The sequence below is a fragment of the Diplotaxodon limnothrissa genome, linkage group LG23 (assembly GCF_057381915.1).
Source record: "Diplotaxodon limnothrissa isolate DT_005_m linkage group LG23, D_limnothrissa_male_GT1.1, whole genome shotgun sequence".
In the NCBI taxonomy this organism is placed as follows: domain Eukaryota; kingdom Metazoa; phylum Chordata; class Actinopteri; order Cichliformes; family Cichlidae; genus Diplotaxodon; species Diplotaxodon limnothrissa.
This window is the reverse complement of record NC_140617.1, coordinates 620,496-637,254: the sequence shown is the minus strand read 5'-3', so window position 1 is coordinate 637,254 and position 16,759 is coordinate 620,496. Positions and strand designations below refer to the sequence as shown.

General features: G+C 44.7%; 1 protein-coding gene across 1 annotated transcript in view; it reads right to left on the bottom strand.

The window, feature by feature from the left end:
• The window catches only part of obscna (obscurin, cytoskeletal calmodulin and titin-interacting RhoGEF a), a 40,109-nt gene that overhangs the window by 618 nt on the left and 22,732 nt on the right, over positions 1-16,759 (bottom strand). The window contains exons 47-78 of the mRNA XM_085348717.1: positions 16,598-16,757; positions 16,386-16,487; positions 16,124-16,288; positions 15,838-15,996; positions 15,557-15,734; positions 15,234-15,347; positions 14,131-14,298; positions 12,402-12,504; positions 12,184-12,313; positions 11,986-12,091; positions 9,615-9,723; positions 8,331-8,461; positions 8,137-8,249; positions 7,808-7,976; positions 7,617-7,704; positions 7,341-7,541; positions 7,198-7,258; positions 7,041-7,118; positions 6,789-6,961; positions 6,579-6,605; positions 6,335-6,487; positions 6,108-6,153; positions 5,957-6,034; positions 4,138-5,848; positions 3,890-4,015; positions 3,666-3,788; positions 2,019-2,186; positions 1,814-1,907; positions 1,333-1,572; positions 819-1,042; positions 391-487; positions 61-210 (exon numbers count right to left, since the gene is read on the bottom strand). Of these exons, the coding sequence (XP_085204843.1) occupies positions 61-210; positions 391-487; positions 819-1,042; positions 1,333-1,572; positions 1,814-1,907; positions 2,019-2,186; positions 3,666-3,788; positions 3,890-4,015; positions 4,138-5,848; positions 5,957-6,034; positions 6,108-6,153; positions 6,335-6,487; positions 6,579-6,605; positions 6,789-6,961; positions 7,041-7,118; positions 7,198-7,258; positions 7,341-7,541; positions 7,617-7,704; positions 7,808-7,976; positions 8,137-8,249; positions 8,331-8,461; positions 9,615-9,723; positions 11,986-12,091; positions 12,184-12,313; positions 12,402-12,504; positions 14,131-14,298; positions 15,234-15,347; positions 15,557-15,734; positions 15,838-15,996; positions 16,124-16,288; positions 16,386-16,487; positions 16,598-16,757 (5,745 nt within the window). The remainder of the gene's footprint in view (positions 1-60; positions 211-390; positions 488-818; positions 1,043-1,332; positions 1,573-1,813; positions 1,908-2,018; positions 2,187-3,665; positions 3,789-3,889; positions 4,016-4,137; positions 5,849-5,956; positions 6,035-6,107; positions 6,154-6,334; positions 6,488-6,578; positions 6,606-6,788; positions 6,962-7,040; positions 7,119-7,197; positions 7,259-7,340; positions 7,542-7,616; positions 7,705-7,807; positions 7,977-8,136; positions 8,250-8,330; positions 8,462-9,614; positions 9,724-11,985; positions 12,092-12,183; positions 12,314-12,401; positions 12,505-14,130; positions 14,299-15,233; positions 15,348-15,556; positions 15,735-15,837; positions 15,997-16,123; positions 16,289-16,385; positions 16,488-16,597; positions 16,758-16,759) is intronic.

The following is a 16,759-nucleotide window of genomic DNA, read 5'->3' as shown; positions in this document are numbered from 1 at the left end:
TTTTATCATGTCAGAATGAGTGCTAACGTGTGAGTGAGTACACTCTGGGAAAAGACTCACCAGGATTTGTTGTTCAGGCTGCTCTTCATGAAGTTCAGGGCTCCCTCAGACAGACCCGGGTAGCAGCGTCCAAACTGGATCTTCCCTTTCCTGATGTTTCTGTCGTGATCCCAGCTGTGCTCCGCATGAAACGGGCTGTCAGCACTCAGCCTAACGTAGGGAAGGATAAAGATGATAGTAATTCTTATTATAACAGAAGTCAGTCTGTAGCCTCCTCACACCATGACGTCTACAAACCCACATTTATCAGAACAGAACAGCCCTGCTACGTGTGGGATTGTTCTCAGATGATGAGATGTAATCCAAGTTTGAATAAACCTCTTTGCTTACATGATGAACGACAAAACTCCAACAGCCCAGATGTCGGTCTCTGGCCCAACACCCTGACCTTCGAGGATTTCCGGAGCTTTAGGAAGGATAATATACACTGAGAGAACAGACAGACAGAATATCTTTATAGAGAGTGGCACATTTACAGGCAGTGCATCTTTCTGTATCAGGAAAAAGGCTCAGACCAAAAAGAAATGGATAAAAGGATAAGAATAGACTTGGGTTTGTTAGACTATGGGAGCTAGGGTCAGCTGAGGTGGATGGAGTTAGGCGGAGTTATTTCCATCAATCCGTCCTCCGTAAAACAACGTGTACCTTTGCTGCAGGAGTCTGTCGGAAGGCCACGACAGTCAGAGGTTTAGTATGTTAGACCAATCAGAATGCAGCGTACAACATTTAGTGTGAATTTAAAAAACACACATCATTACCTCTGCTGTCAGAAAAGCCCTGGATGTGCTCGATGTTTAAAGGCTGTCCGGGCGTGAAGGACTGAGCCGAGCCAAAGTCAACGACCTTCAGGTGGTTACAGTCGTCCACCAGCATGTTGTCCGACTTCAGGTCCAGGTGGACGACTCGGCGGCCGTGGAGATAGTCGACCGCACTCAGGATCTGAACGAGCAGCTCGGCCACTTGAGTCTCTGCGTACAGATCTCTGAGAGGACGCAAACACAGACGTGATGGTCAAGCTTGACGTCAGCACCCGAGGTGCCATAACTAATGAATTAGCACAGAAATATTAGCTTAGCTTGATTTTTTTACATTTTGATATACAGTTCTGTTTGTTCTGCTTGATAACGTCTATTTAAATTCTTAGACTTCCCATCTCAAGCTCATTCATATGTACAAGTTCTAACCTGAAGCTAGACTGAAAGACGAGGACACACGAGCGTTATTAGGAACTATGCTCCTCCTTCATGGCTGATGTTTTTGAGCGTCGCTTACCTCGCAGCCAGGCTGTAGAGGAGCTCCTTGCCGGGACAAAGCTCTTCTACTAACACGAGGTAGCCGGAGGTGATGAAAGCACAGTGCAGCTGAACCAGGTGGGGGTGGTGAAGCCTCCTCAGCAGCTGGTACTCCTTCAACACCAGCTGCCTCTGCTCTGCTTGGTAAGGGGTGATCTTGGCCGCAAACACCTGGCTGGTCTCGGCGTTCCTGCACAGGGTTACCACGCTGAAACGACCCCTGAAAGATGGATGGATGCAGCACTAAGTCACAACATAAATCACCCAAGGGCACTTTGCATAGTAAGGCCAAGACCTGAGCGTGTAAAGTGAGGTTTGGCTTACTGGGCCTGGTTCTGGTATCCTGTGTTATCATGCACACTGTTACTACCAACAGAAGGAATCAGCTCTTCAGTTATAAAGATTAGAGAAACAAAACATAACTTTATTGAACTGCTGCAGCTCGTTGTTGGATGTCTCACCTGTTGATCTCAGACAGGAAGTTGTAGTTCTTGTGTTCTGATCCAATGACCTTTGACCCCAGTGACTCAGTCTGAATGAGAGGAATGTGGATCTCTGTATAACAAACACAAACAGCTGTTGCACCATGTTTTCAAAAAGAGCATAATAACAATGACGTGAAATCATAAAAAGACAACGTCCAATAGGAGACAGCGTTTCTCTTGCCTTCAGGATCAGTCGCCATAACAACGGGAGCTGAGGCGTCACTGAACGGTCCTGCTCCCGTCTTTGTGACACGACCCACCCTGAACACGTAAGAAGCTCCTCTCGGTAAGTCCTCTACCACGTAGCAGCTGTCTGCCACGTGCTCTGACAGGACTGTCCACTCCGCCCCTGTGGAGACATGAAACCATGACACCAGTGTTGGTGCCGTTTTACAAATGATGTGTTTGCAATACATGCACACACAGGTACACTCCTCGCACTCCTCCGTAAGCATCACACTCAATCACCACCCAACCCTCTGCTCATAACCTGTGACCTCCTATAAGGAGTGCTGCATTCAACTACACTGTTTAAATTTAGGCCCGGGGGGTCCAACTCCAGGCCTCGGGGGCCGGTGTCCTGCAGGTTTTAGATCTCACGCTGGGTCAACACAGCTGATTCTAGGGATGCAACAATACCGATTTTTTCAAACCGATACAATAAATGGTAAATGGCCTGTATTTATATAGCTTTACTAGTCCCGAAGGACCCCAAAGCGCTTTACACATCCAGTCATAAGATAAGATAAGATAAGATAAGATAAGATAAGATAAGATAAGATAACCTTTATTAGTCCCACACGTGGGAAATTTGTTTTGTCACAGCAGGAAGTGGACAGTGCAAAAGTTATGAGGCAAAAATTAGAATACAATAAGAATAAATACAGTACACAACTGTACAGAATAGAATAAAATAAAATACTATATACAGTAGAATAAAATAAAATAAATATACAATAAGATAAAAATAGAATACAAATACTATATACAACTGAGTAAAAATACAACGATGACAGAAGGATTATTGCACTTAGTAGTCATCCACCCATTCACGCACACATTCACACACTGGTGATGGCAAGCTACAATACCGATACTTGGATCCGAGTACTGGCCGATACAGAGTACAAAAACCTATCGGTTCATGGTATCGGTTAACTTTTACGAGTATGAGTACACACGCATTTTACAGTATCGGCCCCGATACCGGATACCAGTATTGGTATCGGTGCATCCCTAGCTGATTCAGATGATGAGTTCAAGCCTCTGGAGAACTTCAGGACATGTTGAGGAGGTGATTTAGCCATTTAAATCAGCTGTGTTGGATCAGGGACACATCTAAAACCTGCAGGACACCGGGCCTCGAGGCCTGGAGTTGGACACCCCTGATTTAGGCAATGGAAAACACCAATAACACAGTGCTATTAAAATTCCCTGGTGTTTTAGACCAGCGGTCCCCAACCCCCGGTACCGGGCCTCGAGAGTCGAGGCTCAGGAGTGAAATTTATGGTTTTCAGGGTTTTAGCCTTATTTATTTATCGTTTTGATGGTTAACTCTGTTCCCTTCCCCCTGGGTCTGTTCCTGTATGTTATGAATAAATCTTCCTTCTTCGGTACCAGTACTGTTTTTATTTTGTTGTATTTATCCTCGACACCTTAAAGGTAAATATTGTCGGACATAAACCGGTCCGTGGCACAAAAAAGGTTGGAGCCGCTATTTTAGACCATAAAAATATAGTTTAGTCATAATGGAATAAACACTAAATAATTTCTTTTTCACACAAACAACAAAAAACACATTTCTGTCCTGCCATGTCTGCGAACGCACCGTCCGTACAGTACTGCACGCAGTAAGTGACGGGATCGCTTGAGCGAACCGGCCTCCACGCCAGGAGGACTCCGCCTCCATCCAACTGTAGCACCTCAGCCTTGCTGGGGCGAACGGGCAGGTCTGAATATTAACAAAGGGTAACAAAAGAGCATGTTCTCAAAGCAACAACTGTGATGTGAAATTTAAAGCAGATCAGTCACAGAATGTAACCTTTGTCCGACCTTTCTTTTTAAACGCAGGTATTTTGAAGGATGGTAAGAGCTTTGAGCTCCTCCTTTTGGGACTCTCGAGGCTGCTGCTGCGCCTCCTTTCAGGTGGAGCGGGAGCTGATCCTTTCACTATTGGACCTGTTATAAATAAAACAGGAAAGAGCAAATGGTTTTAACTTCAGATTGAATAATACAGGATATCATTTCACAACAGTAACACAACGTAGTGCTTATACTGAGGTGCATCTGCGGTGCCTCACCTCCTTCACTCACATCCTCTTTACTGGAGGATCTGGAAAAGAGTTTGGTCAGACTTGAGGCTGACGCTCTCATTCTCTTCCTTAGAGACATGGTGGGTGTATCAGGCTTCATGATCTCGCCCAGAGTTGGTCCTAACTCCGTGTCCTCCAGATGGGAGTAGGAATGGCCAGTCCAGGATTGCCTGCGGAAGATGTTAAGCAGTCCCAGTTTTGGTGACCTTCCTGTAGGTGGTGGAGCTTCGAGGGCTGGAGCAGATGCGTGCCTCTGGAGGCCGTGACCCTCTTTCTTGTCCCGGGCTCTGGGAGGCCTCTCTGGAGCCTGCAGAGAAGAGAGGCTGGGACTGGGGCTTGGCATTAGCGGCGTCCCCAGCTGACCTCTGCTGTTTGTGGACAGGTTGGGATTGGAGCGTGTGCGATTACGTGGTGGTGCCCGGGGAAACGAGCTTCGGGGTTTTACTTCTTGGAAAGAGCGAGGCGATGGTGCAACGAGGCGCTCACCCTGATCATCATATCCATCGCCGTCTCCTGATCTGTATCTCCCTCTGAGACGACCGTGACTCAGTTCTTCACTGGAGCCGAGTCTACTTGAAGACTCAGAGCCACCATGCTCCAAAGTAAAAGACTCAGCCAGAGACCCCTGGGAGCCAGCAAAGTCATCTCCCTCCGTCTGTGCTTGGTCCAAGCTCGAAGGAACAGAGGCTCCTCTAAAAGCCTGCCTCACCTGCACAGGAGTGACAGAGCCTCTTCTCGTGGCTCGCTGAGAATTTGGGATTGTCAGCAAGTTTGTCCCGGCCACTTCATCGTCTGTGAAATCTTCCTTTAGACTTTGCGACCCTTCTTCTTCACCGGCGTTCGCACGTTTGGGTGAAGTGGGAGACCGACGTGAATACTCATCTAGAGACCTGCTCCTTCTGTGAGGTGGTGCGTTAGCATGGGCGAAACCCACCCCGCTGTCAAACGAGCAGGACTTCTGCATTGCGGTCTGAACGGATGCCCGTCTCTGGCCACGGCTGGTCTCCGTCTCATCCTCCACATATTCAATAAGAGGCTCGTTGAGGCGTCCTGAGAAGCTCCTCCTGAGCGGCTTGCGGCCCCTCTCCTGCTTCTTAGCTTGAAATTTGTCCCTTAATGTCATGTGTCTGGCAGACAACGGCGAAAGCTGATGAGAGTTGCTATAAAAAGTGCTTCGGATGACGCTTCCCCGAGGAATACGACCTCCGTCACTCCCTGAACCCTCGTCCCCATCCGACAGGTAGAGCGATGGACTGCTGTCCTTGCTGGACCGACGTTCCCTCTGAGGTGTCCTTTGACACGATACTTCCGACGATGCGACCGATTGCCTGCTCATACTCCGCTCTAATACAGTCCTCCTTCCTACTATCTCTCCATCCTCTTCCTCGCCTAGTGTCAAATCCCCTTCCTCTTCTCCATCCCGGTGGAAGCTGGGAAAAGGATCTGGGATCTGTGCTCTCTCCATTAAAGGATCATAGTCTTCCTCTGTTTCCTCTTCCTCTTCAGTCTGGCTGCAGTGCTGGAAAAAGTCCCAGGAGTCAGCCTCGTCATACTCCGACGAAGAGCCACTGCTCGGGGAGGTACTGCTGTGTTCTTGGGGCTCTCGGGGCACCGTCACTGCCGTCTCCCTGAGAGGAGCATCTAGTAGCTCAGGAATGGGCCTCAGCGTGAGCACCGACCCAATGCATGTCAGAGAACGCTGAAGAGAAAGAGAGCACACTCAGACAAAGATGTTTAACACTACAGGAAACCATCTGGTATTTCCTTTTGTATCCAGGCAGGTATTAAAGCTGCAGCAGGAACTCACCTGCCACTTCCTTTTTGAAATGAAGGCTTTCAGACTCCTTGTATTGATTTCATCCGTGTCTTCTCCTGCATGTTCATCCTGACAACAGTCCCAATGTTCAGTAAGTTTGACATTCACAGTTTAAAGGAAACACCTGATGATATGACCTCACCTGGATCCAGTCATGGCCCAAGCACTCAAAGGCAGACGGTCGCTTCCTAGGTACAGAAACATCAGAGACATTCTCTGTTTCACCTTAAAGCAACTGGATCCAACATAATGAAGCTATAAGAAGCTTAGCAGCGTTAGCATCACTGACACAGGGTACTTTCTGTCGTTTGCACATAACTTTAAAAATATCTCACGAGCCCACGTAAAACACCAAAAGCGCTTCCTTACTCTGGGTCAGGCTGAAGGAGCGTGTGGAGAAAGTTCTTGGCTTCCGGGCTCCTGTACATGACATCAGGGGCGGCCCAGTTCAGAGTGCCCTCCCCCACCCTCAGCAGTGTGGCGCGGTCAGTCTCGCCCACAAAAGGGCACCGACACACCAGACTGTCCAGATAAAGTTTAAGAGTCGTTACATTTTTGGATGTTCTGTGTTTTTAAGATTTCAAGATTGCTTTCAAAAGGCGGAGATACATACCAGAGAAACGCGACAACCCCCACGGCCCTGACAAGACAGAAACGATTCAAACGTTTTGTTTCAACTTTTAACTTTTGTGCACTACTGCAAATAATCGTTTACTTTTATTTAAATCTCCGTATAAAACTAGAGGGTTGGTTCTGCATCTGGATGTAGAGAAATATACAGTATTTGATTTATATCTAAAATACATGTAGCCGTTAAACTCACCAAATATCAGTGGCCACAGTTACTGGTTCTTGGTGAACAATTTCTGGGGCAACAAATTCAGGCGTCCCAAACATGCTGTACTGGTGCCTGGATGTGTCTATTTCCTGGCAGAAGCCAAAGTCACAGATTTTGATCTCGTCTCTTGGGGGATACACCATGAGGATGTTTTCAGGCTAAAAGGAAGAAACATGAAAAAGAGACTTCATGAAAATAAATCCCAGAGTAAATAATGCAATGCAGCAGAGCGCTCACTTTAATGTCCAGATGCAGGATGTTCATGCTATGAATGTGACCAACTCCCTCCAGAATTTGCTGTATGAATGACTGAATCTGAAATAAGAAGACACAACACGTGTCATGCACCTTTTCTGCAAGACTCAAATCATTTAATAAAGTAAATTAAATATACCTCTTTTTCTGAGACCGATCCTTTCAGTAATAAATGATCCAGAAGCCCGTGAGAACAGCAGCTAGAAAAGCTGTTAAAGAACTCACAGCTTCAATATGTGGTCAAACACACAAATTAACTGTAACACGTAAGAGGTAGGATACATTTCTGTGATCAGCACCAAGGTGCGTCTGGTGCAAAAGAAGTCCAGCAGACAAGCCACTCGGGGGTGAGCGAGGCGGGACAGCAGGTCCCTCTCCTGGAAGGCCCTGGTCCGAGTGCTGCTCCGCAGAGGCAGAAACTTGGCAGCAAAGACTTCAGCGGTCCTTCTGTGGACGACGCGCTTCACTACTCCGAACGTTCCCCTAAAACACAGAAAGATGATTTACTGCACATGAAATCTTGGCAAAGATAATGCTAAAGAGAAAATGCAGATTCACCTTCCGATTTCATCGTGGACGTCATAGACAGAGAACAGCTTCCTTCTTTTTCCCAGCTCCACCTCTCTCTCCTGGAACTCCAGGAGTCCTGCAGGCAAAAACTAAAGCTGCAACTAACTCCAGCGCTGGAAACAACAAACGCATGCTACAGCGACGAGCAGCCCTTTGGTTATTTTGAGCTCCCGTGTTACCTTCTTCCACTGTCAGCTCAGCCTGACACGATGCATAACCAGAGTTGTTGTGAGCGAAGCAGGCGTACATCCCACTGTCCTCACCCTCGGTGCACACTATGGTTAATGAGCAGCGGGCACCATGTTGTCCCATCCTCACATTCTCATTGGCTGCAAGCTCCTCTTCATCCTATTAATGTGAACCAGCAGTTTCATTTATAAATAAGCTTTCAGATTGAAACCAGCGGTTTGTGATCTTAGAACAATGTGATTCCCTGTTACAACCTTTGAAGAGTTGATATAGACCAAAAAATCCGTTTAGAAAACAACTCAAAAAACTCTGCTCATACCTTGTACCACTTTATCTTAGGTGCTGGTCTTCCTGTGATGATGGCTGTAAATGTCGATGGGTGACCCGGCTCTACAAACAGGTCCTCGATGGGTATCTGGATAGAGGGAGGAGCTAAACAAGAAATTTGATTCATGAGCTAATCATGTAAAATGTGATATTATTCTGCATGTTATGAGTAGGAGGCAAGGATACCATCTGCAATTTCTTGTATTTGCTCTGAGATGTAGATCTCCTCTTCTTCCTCGAGGTAACACATGGGCTGCTGTGCTGCTGGATCGGCTGACGTGGGGGCGTAAAGACTCACTTCAGCACCACCCTCAGCGCTGGAGACAAAACATTAGATTAAGGACACAGTTATTATCAGAGATGGACAGTAACGCGTAATGAGTTACTGTAATCCGATTACTTTTTTCAAGTAACGAGTAAAGTAAGGGATTACTATTGCAAAAACGGTAATTAGATTACCGTTACTTTCCCGTAGGAACGCTGCGTTACTAAAACTGATTTTTTTGCGAGAATGTCTCATGACAGTGACGTAAGCGAGTGTGACGTTCGTGACAACAGCTGTGTGCAGATCAACAGTGGATCATATATCGAGTGCAGAGAGAGTATGAGCGTGCAGCGTTTAAAGCGTGGAAGTACTGACCTTACTTTGAGTTTGATTCCATAAAAAGTGACAAAAACATTAGTGTCCGCTGTGCGTGGGAAGAAAACTTCTTTTTACAGCGAAAAAACCCCTAAACTTCCAACAAGCACCGAGTAGCTACGACGTAATGGGAAACTCACAGAGAAACTCACGGATTCTTCCACTGACCGCGGCACACCTGCGCCAGGGTAACCCTCCGCCTACCCCACTCCTGCTTTACAGGTGAAAATAGAGCAACAGGACCGCTGAGTCTTTGACTTTATTTATTTTCTGCTGTGTTTCACTTGCATCTATTTGAAAGACTGAGTGTAAACACACAAAATATTTTATTTTGTGTGGAATGTGCAGAAAATAGGTTTAAATGTTAAACTAATTTCTTCCAGTCAGAGAATGTTGCAGATAATTAAATTTTTGCTTGATGCATAAAGTTAAAAGATTAAAACTAATAAAACAAGTTTTAAAAAGAGACTTTTCCATTTGATTACATTTTGTATGATGGATTATGCAGAAAAAGTAGAATTGGGCTGAAAGATCTATCGCTTTATCACCTACTCAGGTTGTAAATCATGTTTTTAAAAAGTAACTAAGTAATTAATTACTTTTAAAAATAAGTAATCAGTAAAGTAACAGGATTACTTTTTGGGGGAAGTAATCAGTAATTAGTTACTGATTACTTTTTTCAAGTAACTTGACCAACACTGGTTATTACACAGTAAATGCTTAAAATCCAGATCTAGTTTCACAAGCAAACCATTAAACAGAGACAAACATTCAAAACATGATCGGGATGTAATGTGGAAGCGAATGTCAGTGCATAAAGCTGAACTTACTGTTCAGGACTTTCGGGAGGAAAAAGCATCCTTGCAATAGAAGTTGGGTTGAAATCAGCCTGTAACCATTTCTTCACAAATGCAGCAGACCAGCCCTCTGAGTCGGGATCTACGAAGATCAAAACCAACTCAGACAGAAAACAATGGCAGTAATTATATATTTCAAAGGATTTTACCCTTATTAATATGTTGAAAAAGGAAACACGTAGGGTACATTACCTTACAGCGCAGGAACAGCAACAATGTGCTGTGATCCTTACCTTCAGCCTCTGGGTTGGATCTTACCAACCCACCACATCAACAGGACATGGACACATGCCCCCTGCTAGACGGGCGCAAAAGTGACACTTGCCCAGCACATGACCATCTTTTGTTCACAGGAGTGAAGAGTTAGCTGGGCATGCGTTGGCAAGAGGAGAGAGGAGGATGCTGAGTGGTTATTTGTTATCATGACAATGATGACTTACATGGAACTGTCCATGTGAGGAACCTCCTGCTTTAGGACCAGTACAGGGAAGATGAGAAAATACGTAAGTTACGGACAATGGAAGGACAAACATGGCGTCAACAGTCCAGAAAATATAGATATACTCAGATCGTACATGCTATACTTACACTGATTGCTCTATTCTACTGTATTGCTCTGCTTTAAGTGTGGATTCTGTAGCAAAACTAGCAGAGTTGGAAAATCACTGCATAATATTCAGTAACAGCTACTTCCAAGCTTTGTATATTTATCTGTTTAGTTTGAATCCATGCCTTCTGTGAACAGTGGAAATGTGATGAAACACACAAAACGTTGCATACGGGGTCTTCTCATGGGATGCTGTGCAGTAAGGTATGGTGTCTATGTTGAATGGTAGCCACTAGATCCCATCGTTATGGCAACAGAACAAATGTTAGCTTTGAGAACACCATGTGACCCTAAAACATTTCAGACGTCCCATACATGCAGAGGGTGACGTGCTACAGCTCTACAGTCAGTTATTAGAGAAGATCAACAATGACTCAGGTCTGAGGAGCTTGGAAAGAAAAAAGCGTCTGGACTTTCACCTCTCATCCGAGAAGCTTCCTCAGTTCTAGGGTCAAATGGTGGAGAGTCCCAGATTTACACACCTTGGCCGTGCGATTAGGTGGAGGATCATTAGGGGGTCCATGTCCCTCTTGGTGTCAGCGTCCTGGGTCGGAGCGACCCAAGGTCCCGGAGCAGTTATGAATTATATTATTATTATTATATATGTATTTTGTTATTGCTGTCCCTCGTTCTCCCTGCTTGTAGATATATGTGTGTATGTAGGTGTGTGGGTGTGGCCCTGGCAAGTGATTGGCCACACCTGAAGTCCGTGACACACCTGCAGCTGATCAGGCCTCGTCGGAGGAGCTACTTGAGAGTGTGGTGGAGCTCTCTCCGACGCGGGATCATTGCGTGAAACTTCCAAGTCAGTGTGTTAATCCAGGAAGTACTGATCGTGTTTGCCCGCGGGAGGAGGAGCGTGGAGAGGAAGGACAGCACGCACAGGGTGTGCAGAGTCACGACAGCGGGGAGCACGAACACTTGGGGGGACACTCCCACAGGGCTTAAATCTGGGACTCCCCACCATTTGACCCTAGAACTGAGGAAGCTTTTCAGGTGAGAGGTGAAACGTCTTCAAGCAACTTAAAGAAGTCCAGGCGCCTTTCTTTCCAAGCTCCTTAGACTCCGATGACCTGGATGACTGAGAAGCTTCACAGACAATGACTCAGGTTTTAGATTAGTATTAGAGAGGATGAGATATTTATGTGTAAGTTGGTTTTTGCTGGAAGATGGTAGTTACAGATACTGAGATGATATGGATATGAAGTGTGCATTTTTCATGACGTGCCAAATGGGAAATGGGTTGATGGTGAATAAATGTTGACGTGGTTTTATCTCGTGTGATATATGACAGTTAATAGTTAGGATTTTGCATTTGCTGCACAGTGCAAATGGAAACTGCATCAACTCTGTGGCATGCAGCTACAGTGCAGACTACACCCAACGCCATAATCCTTAGGAATCTAGTGACAGCTGGTAGGGTGGTTGGAACTATTCATGATGTGAGTGTGTGTGAAACGGGGAAAGGAAAACGTGAGTAAAGTCTGAAAATGGTGTAAACTTGATCAAATGAATGAAGGGTGGAAAGGTGAAACTGATCCAAACTGTTTGTAGTGAAGGGAAGAGATGTCACATGGTGTGATGTAAGAACAGGGTGACTGGACAATGGCATGTGCTTCACCCTTTCTCCAACGCAGCTGAACTAGTGACAGTGTGACCCCCACCCACTTAAAAAGGCTCTTATGGGTTCCCATCCTAGGTGGAGGATGTTAACTTCATTGGCTGTAACTGTCTTACCTTTAGGAGGTAAGTCCTGTGATTGGTCATTCTCGCGGTCAGTCGGGGGGACATAGGCGGGGCATAAACCTGCCTTGCACTTGACGCCACCAAGTTCATTCCAAAGCTGAACAAAATAAAACATTTTCATACATATCAAAGGCAGAGCTCTGACATTAGTGACACCAGCTGTGTTCACACATGGACGATGTTTTATACCTCACACTCGTACTGCCCAATATCTGCTTCAGTTGCCCTGACGACGGTCAGAGACAGGATCCCGCTCCGTGCATCATTCATAATCAAGTATTTCTGCTGGTCAGTCAACTCTTTGCCATCCTTCAACCACCTGTCAAGAGCAAGCAGCGCTGCATTCAGAAACACAATAGTTGCAAAATCGTAAAGCGACTACAGCGGTCAGCTCTGCGCTGCGATACCTAATTCTCGGTAACGGAGTGGTGAATGTGGAGCAGGAGAACTGGATGTCCTCTCCTTCAATGAGACAAGCACTTTCCAGTCGACTCACGAATCTGGGTGGAGCTGGAGAAAAGAAGCATGAAAAGATCAGGTTTAGCCTAGAAACAACCAAAAGCAGCAGCTATTATATTAATATTATAAGAGGTAAGTATTCACACTACAACCTGGGTTTGCCTCTTATTTGTAATTTTATTTAATTTAATAACTGTACAGTACTCTGTTTATAGTAACCACTGTCCTTGATGTAAGAATAAAACTGTATGTTTCTTTCCTGTGTCCTGTTTGTTTGTATATGTGTCTTTCTGGCTGCTGTTACAACCAAATTTCCCCTTGTGGGACAATTAAAGGATTATTCTATTCTATTCTATTCTATTCTAGTAACTCCGGAGCTCTCAGGGGAAATGTTCTTACCCTTACCCTTTGTAGGCAAATTTAAAGTTGGATTTATGAAACGTGCATAACGGTGTATGTTGTTGCATGTTAGTAAATCAAAATCATTCAGACACAGCAGCGTTGTGCAATCAGCATACTATCTGCATACTATCTGCATACTGCCCCGCTCCATTTCTCTGCAGAAAGAAGCACAGATGTGAAATGGCAAAACAGGTGACTATGGTGTAAGAACGAAGCCCGCACCTCTCAGGCAGGGAATAAGGTCAGACTATAGAAAATTACACAATGCTGTCTGAGGTCCAAGGAGTAAGACGGAAGAGGTGTAGCTTTTCAAAGTGTTTCGACTGGAGTGACGAAACATTTAAAAATAAATCAATAAATAAAAAGCGCCGAATATGATTTCCCCTGAGATCACTGCAGCTTAAATAAAAAACACAAAGTTGATACGAAAAAGCCCAACAGACCACGAGAAAGAAGAGAAACAGGTGGAAGACACGGACAAGGTGCCGTGTGTCAACCTAAAAACAAAAACTCACTACAATGAAAAGAAAGATCCAAATTCTCAGCATCAAGAAATCACGCTGCCGTGATGGAAGTCATCCTGAAGAAAGGTAATGTTTAAGCTATGATAAAATAAAATAACGTATAGGGGAATATGTTTAAATTACAAAGGTTAAAGGCCACATCGCTACATTTAGTAATTTGTTTAATTTACATGTTTTCTTTTTGTTGCAATTCTGTGCATTTTGTTGTTTATGCTGTTTTAAAAAAAGGACATTTTTGTAAATAATAACCAAAAGGCAATAATAAAAACAATAATTATTGTTGTTGTTGTTAGTTGTAGAAGTAATGGTGAAAGCAGTAGTAGGTGTAGTATTCATTTTAAAGATTTGTGTTTAAATTCCTAAGGCAACCAAGAAGTTCTTTATTTGTTTTACGTCTAAATGTGTTCCTAATATTGATCAATCATGGATACGTGCGTGAAACAGTCGCGTGATTTACGCACAGATTTGTTTGTAAGTAAATCAGCATCACAAAACTTTATCAATCGCTGAGAAATTATACAAAGTAGTTCCCTGACAACAAGGAGAACCAAAACTTTCTCGATCCACATGTTTGAAAAGACAAAACAAACACTAACATACAAAGTAAAAGACAAAGACAAAAGTAAGAAAAAGTTAAAGTAAGGAGACAAAAGCATCAGCAGCTGAAACAGGCTGCGTGCCGTCTGACGCATGCGCACATATCAATCGAGCCCCAGTGTTAGCATAGCTTAAACTCGGATTGGTAACTCACCCTGCACCACCACCTTAGCCAGAGTGCCAGCTCTGCCCATGAAGCTGGTAGCGTAGCACGCATACTCTCCGGAGTCCTCCGCAGTGAGGCTGTCCAGGATGAGACTGCAGGAGCCCGACCGGTCTGCGGTGATGATGTGACGTGGGTCGTCCTCCAAAGGAAGGCCATCTAGGAGGAAGGGATCAGGATCCAGGTAGGTTCATCACTGTGACCATAACACTCAATTATGTGGTGATAAACTCGTCTGCTATTCTGGACACTGTCTCCGTGACATGTCACACAAATACACGTTTTCTTTTCTTTTTAGGAACACAGTAATACCTGAAAGTGAAACCACCTTTTTGGGTTGTCTTGATGCATCTCAATCATCCAGGTAAGTAAATCTCCAAAAGTTGATTCTGTTCATCTGGACGTAGCGTTTTGTGGGAGAAACGTTTCGTCATCATCCAGGTGACTTCTTCAGAAGATAATTTGCATAATTAAGATGAAGGAACTGACCTCCCAGCCCATTGTTCCTTCAGTGGGCTGGTTTCAGTCATCATATGTACTCTTTATAAGATTGAAACCTGCAGTCAGCTGAGACTGAAGCAGTCACCTGGATGAGTGACCAAACGTTTCTCCCACAAAACGCTGCGTCCAGATGAACAGAATCCACTTTTGGAGACACTGGGTTGATTTTTAAAGTGGAAAAGGTGAAATGCAGTTTTATACCTAACACGAGTTCAGATGACAAAGGATTGGCACGTGATGAAGTGCGCAACAAACTTACAAGACAACCCGATATAAAAACACGAAAACACAAATGTATTAAATGTTGGATTAACCATTACAGAAGCATAAAAATGATGCTGGTACTTCAGGGCAGGTGTAAGCCTCACATTAGGTGGTCGTCTGATAAATGTGTTCAGCACAGTATGTAAAAGTTGGCTTAACTGTCAGTTCTTCATATAAGTCAGAGTTACTTTGAATGCAAAATGTGGATACACGACGGCATAAATAACAAGATATGTATGCGAATGAGGGCAAACAATCTGATCTGATAAAACATCAAACAGATGCAACCATGTGAAGTATAATTTTCTATTATGTGTCTATTTTCAAACCTTTGAGCCAGCTGATCTCTGGTTTTGGAGATCCTGACACTTTGCAGGTCAGCTTGATTGTTTGTCCCATCTTCGATGTGCAGTCAGACAGCAGTGAGCCAAACACTGGGGGACCTGTGGATGCAAACACACAAATATACATCAAGCACACAGCGTAACTGGACCCATCAGTTTATCTTTGACTGTTTATCACTGAAATAACTTTTAATCCAGCGTTTCAGAACTGAATGTTGCCGTGTTAGGTTAATGAATGAAACAGTATTTAGTTTTATGGTTTTATCATAAAAATGTTCGATGTTCAGTACCTGGACTAACAGACTTACTGTTAGTAGGCAGGCTGGAACGTTGCTGTAGCTCCTTCAGGTCTTTAAGCCAGGACAGTTTGAGCAGCGTGGAGCTGCCCTGCAGCGTGTACCTCCTTATGGAGCCTCTGTGTTCGTGCCACAAGCCCCAAGACCTTTCGTCTCCACCCACAGTCTCCTTTATTTCCACATCATTCAGCTGGAGACAATGAGGAGGACGAGTAAGTGGGAGGACGACATGAAGAATAGGAAAAGCAGTAAGTGTACGGCGTGGTGCGACGCAGAACGACAAATGACCTTACCTTCATTTTGTTCTTGAAGGTGTAGGTGTCTCGGTTCATGCTGGTGTCTTTTTTCAGTTTACACAGTACAATGCATTCCCTGAAGAGAAAGACTTGTCTCTGATGCCCTCTAGAGGTGGTCTTAATTTCTGGAGTCTCCTCCAACACTGTGAAGGATCCCTAAAGAGAAGAAGACGTGAAATCATTTGTGCGTTTCTGCACAACTAGAATGTTACGACAGTTTTTTTGGTTTGCTTGTTTCATGCTGGAACCAGATCTAAACTGTATATAAGTCATTTTTGCCCACCTGACGCACGGGCTCGCCCAGGGCAATAAGAGGAGCCGGGTAGTTCTCAATCAGAGACACCTTGTGCAGGTTGTCTGACCTCCAGGGAAGGCAGGACACCAAAGAGAAAGCATCCTCCAGCAGATGGCAGCTCTGGCCACTCTTAGCTTTATTCTTGATTAACTCCTGCAGGTAAAAAGTTGAACTTTTCATGTGACACACTTTAAAGAAGATTAGCCCTAATAGCCTTAAATGTTAAATGGTATTAAATCTATATGCTGACCTTTAGTAATGCTTGGTAAGTTTGAATTCTTTCCACTGGTTGCTGGAGGAATGTAAGGACATCCATAACAGCACCGTCCAGCTTACCAGCTTCTGGTAACTCCTGAAATATGCCAGGAAACAACAACACATTAGACTGATGTAGTAATCCTGCTCTCCACACCTTTGTTTCAGCAGCATTAAATGTTTATACTTGAATTCAGTTGTGAATACCTTGAAAAACTGTTGGATGGCCTTGTCAGCGATGCAGGCCTCTGCCTGAGCTTGACCCACCATGTAGTGCAGATACTTCTCAAAGTCTTCTCTGTGTTTGATCAGATGCATGGCCACGTCATCATCTGTGGCACACTCCCTCAACCCAGGAAGGACACACCT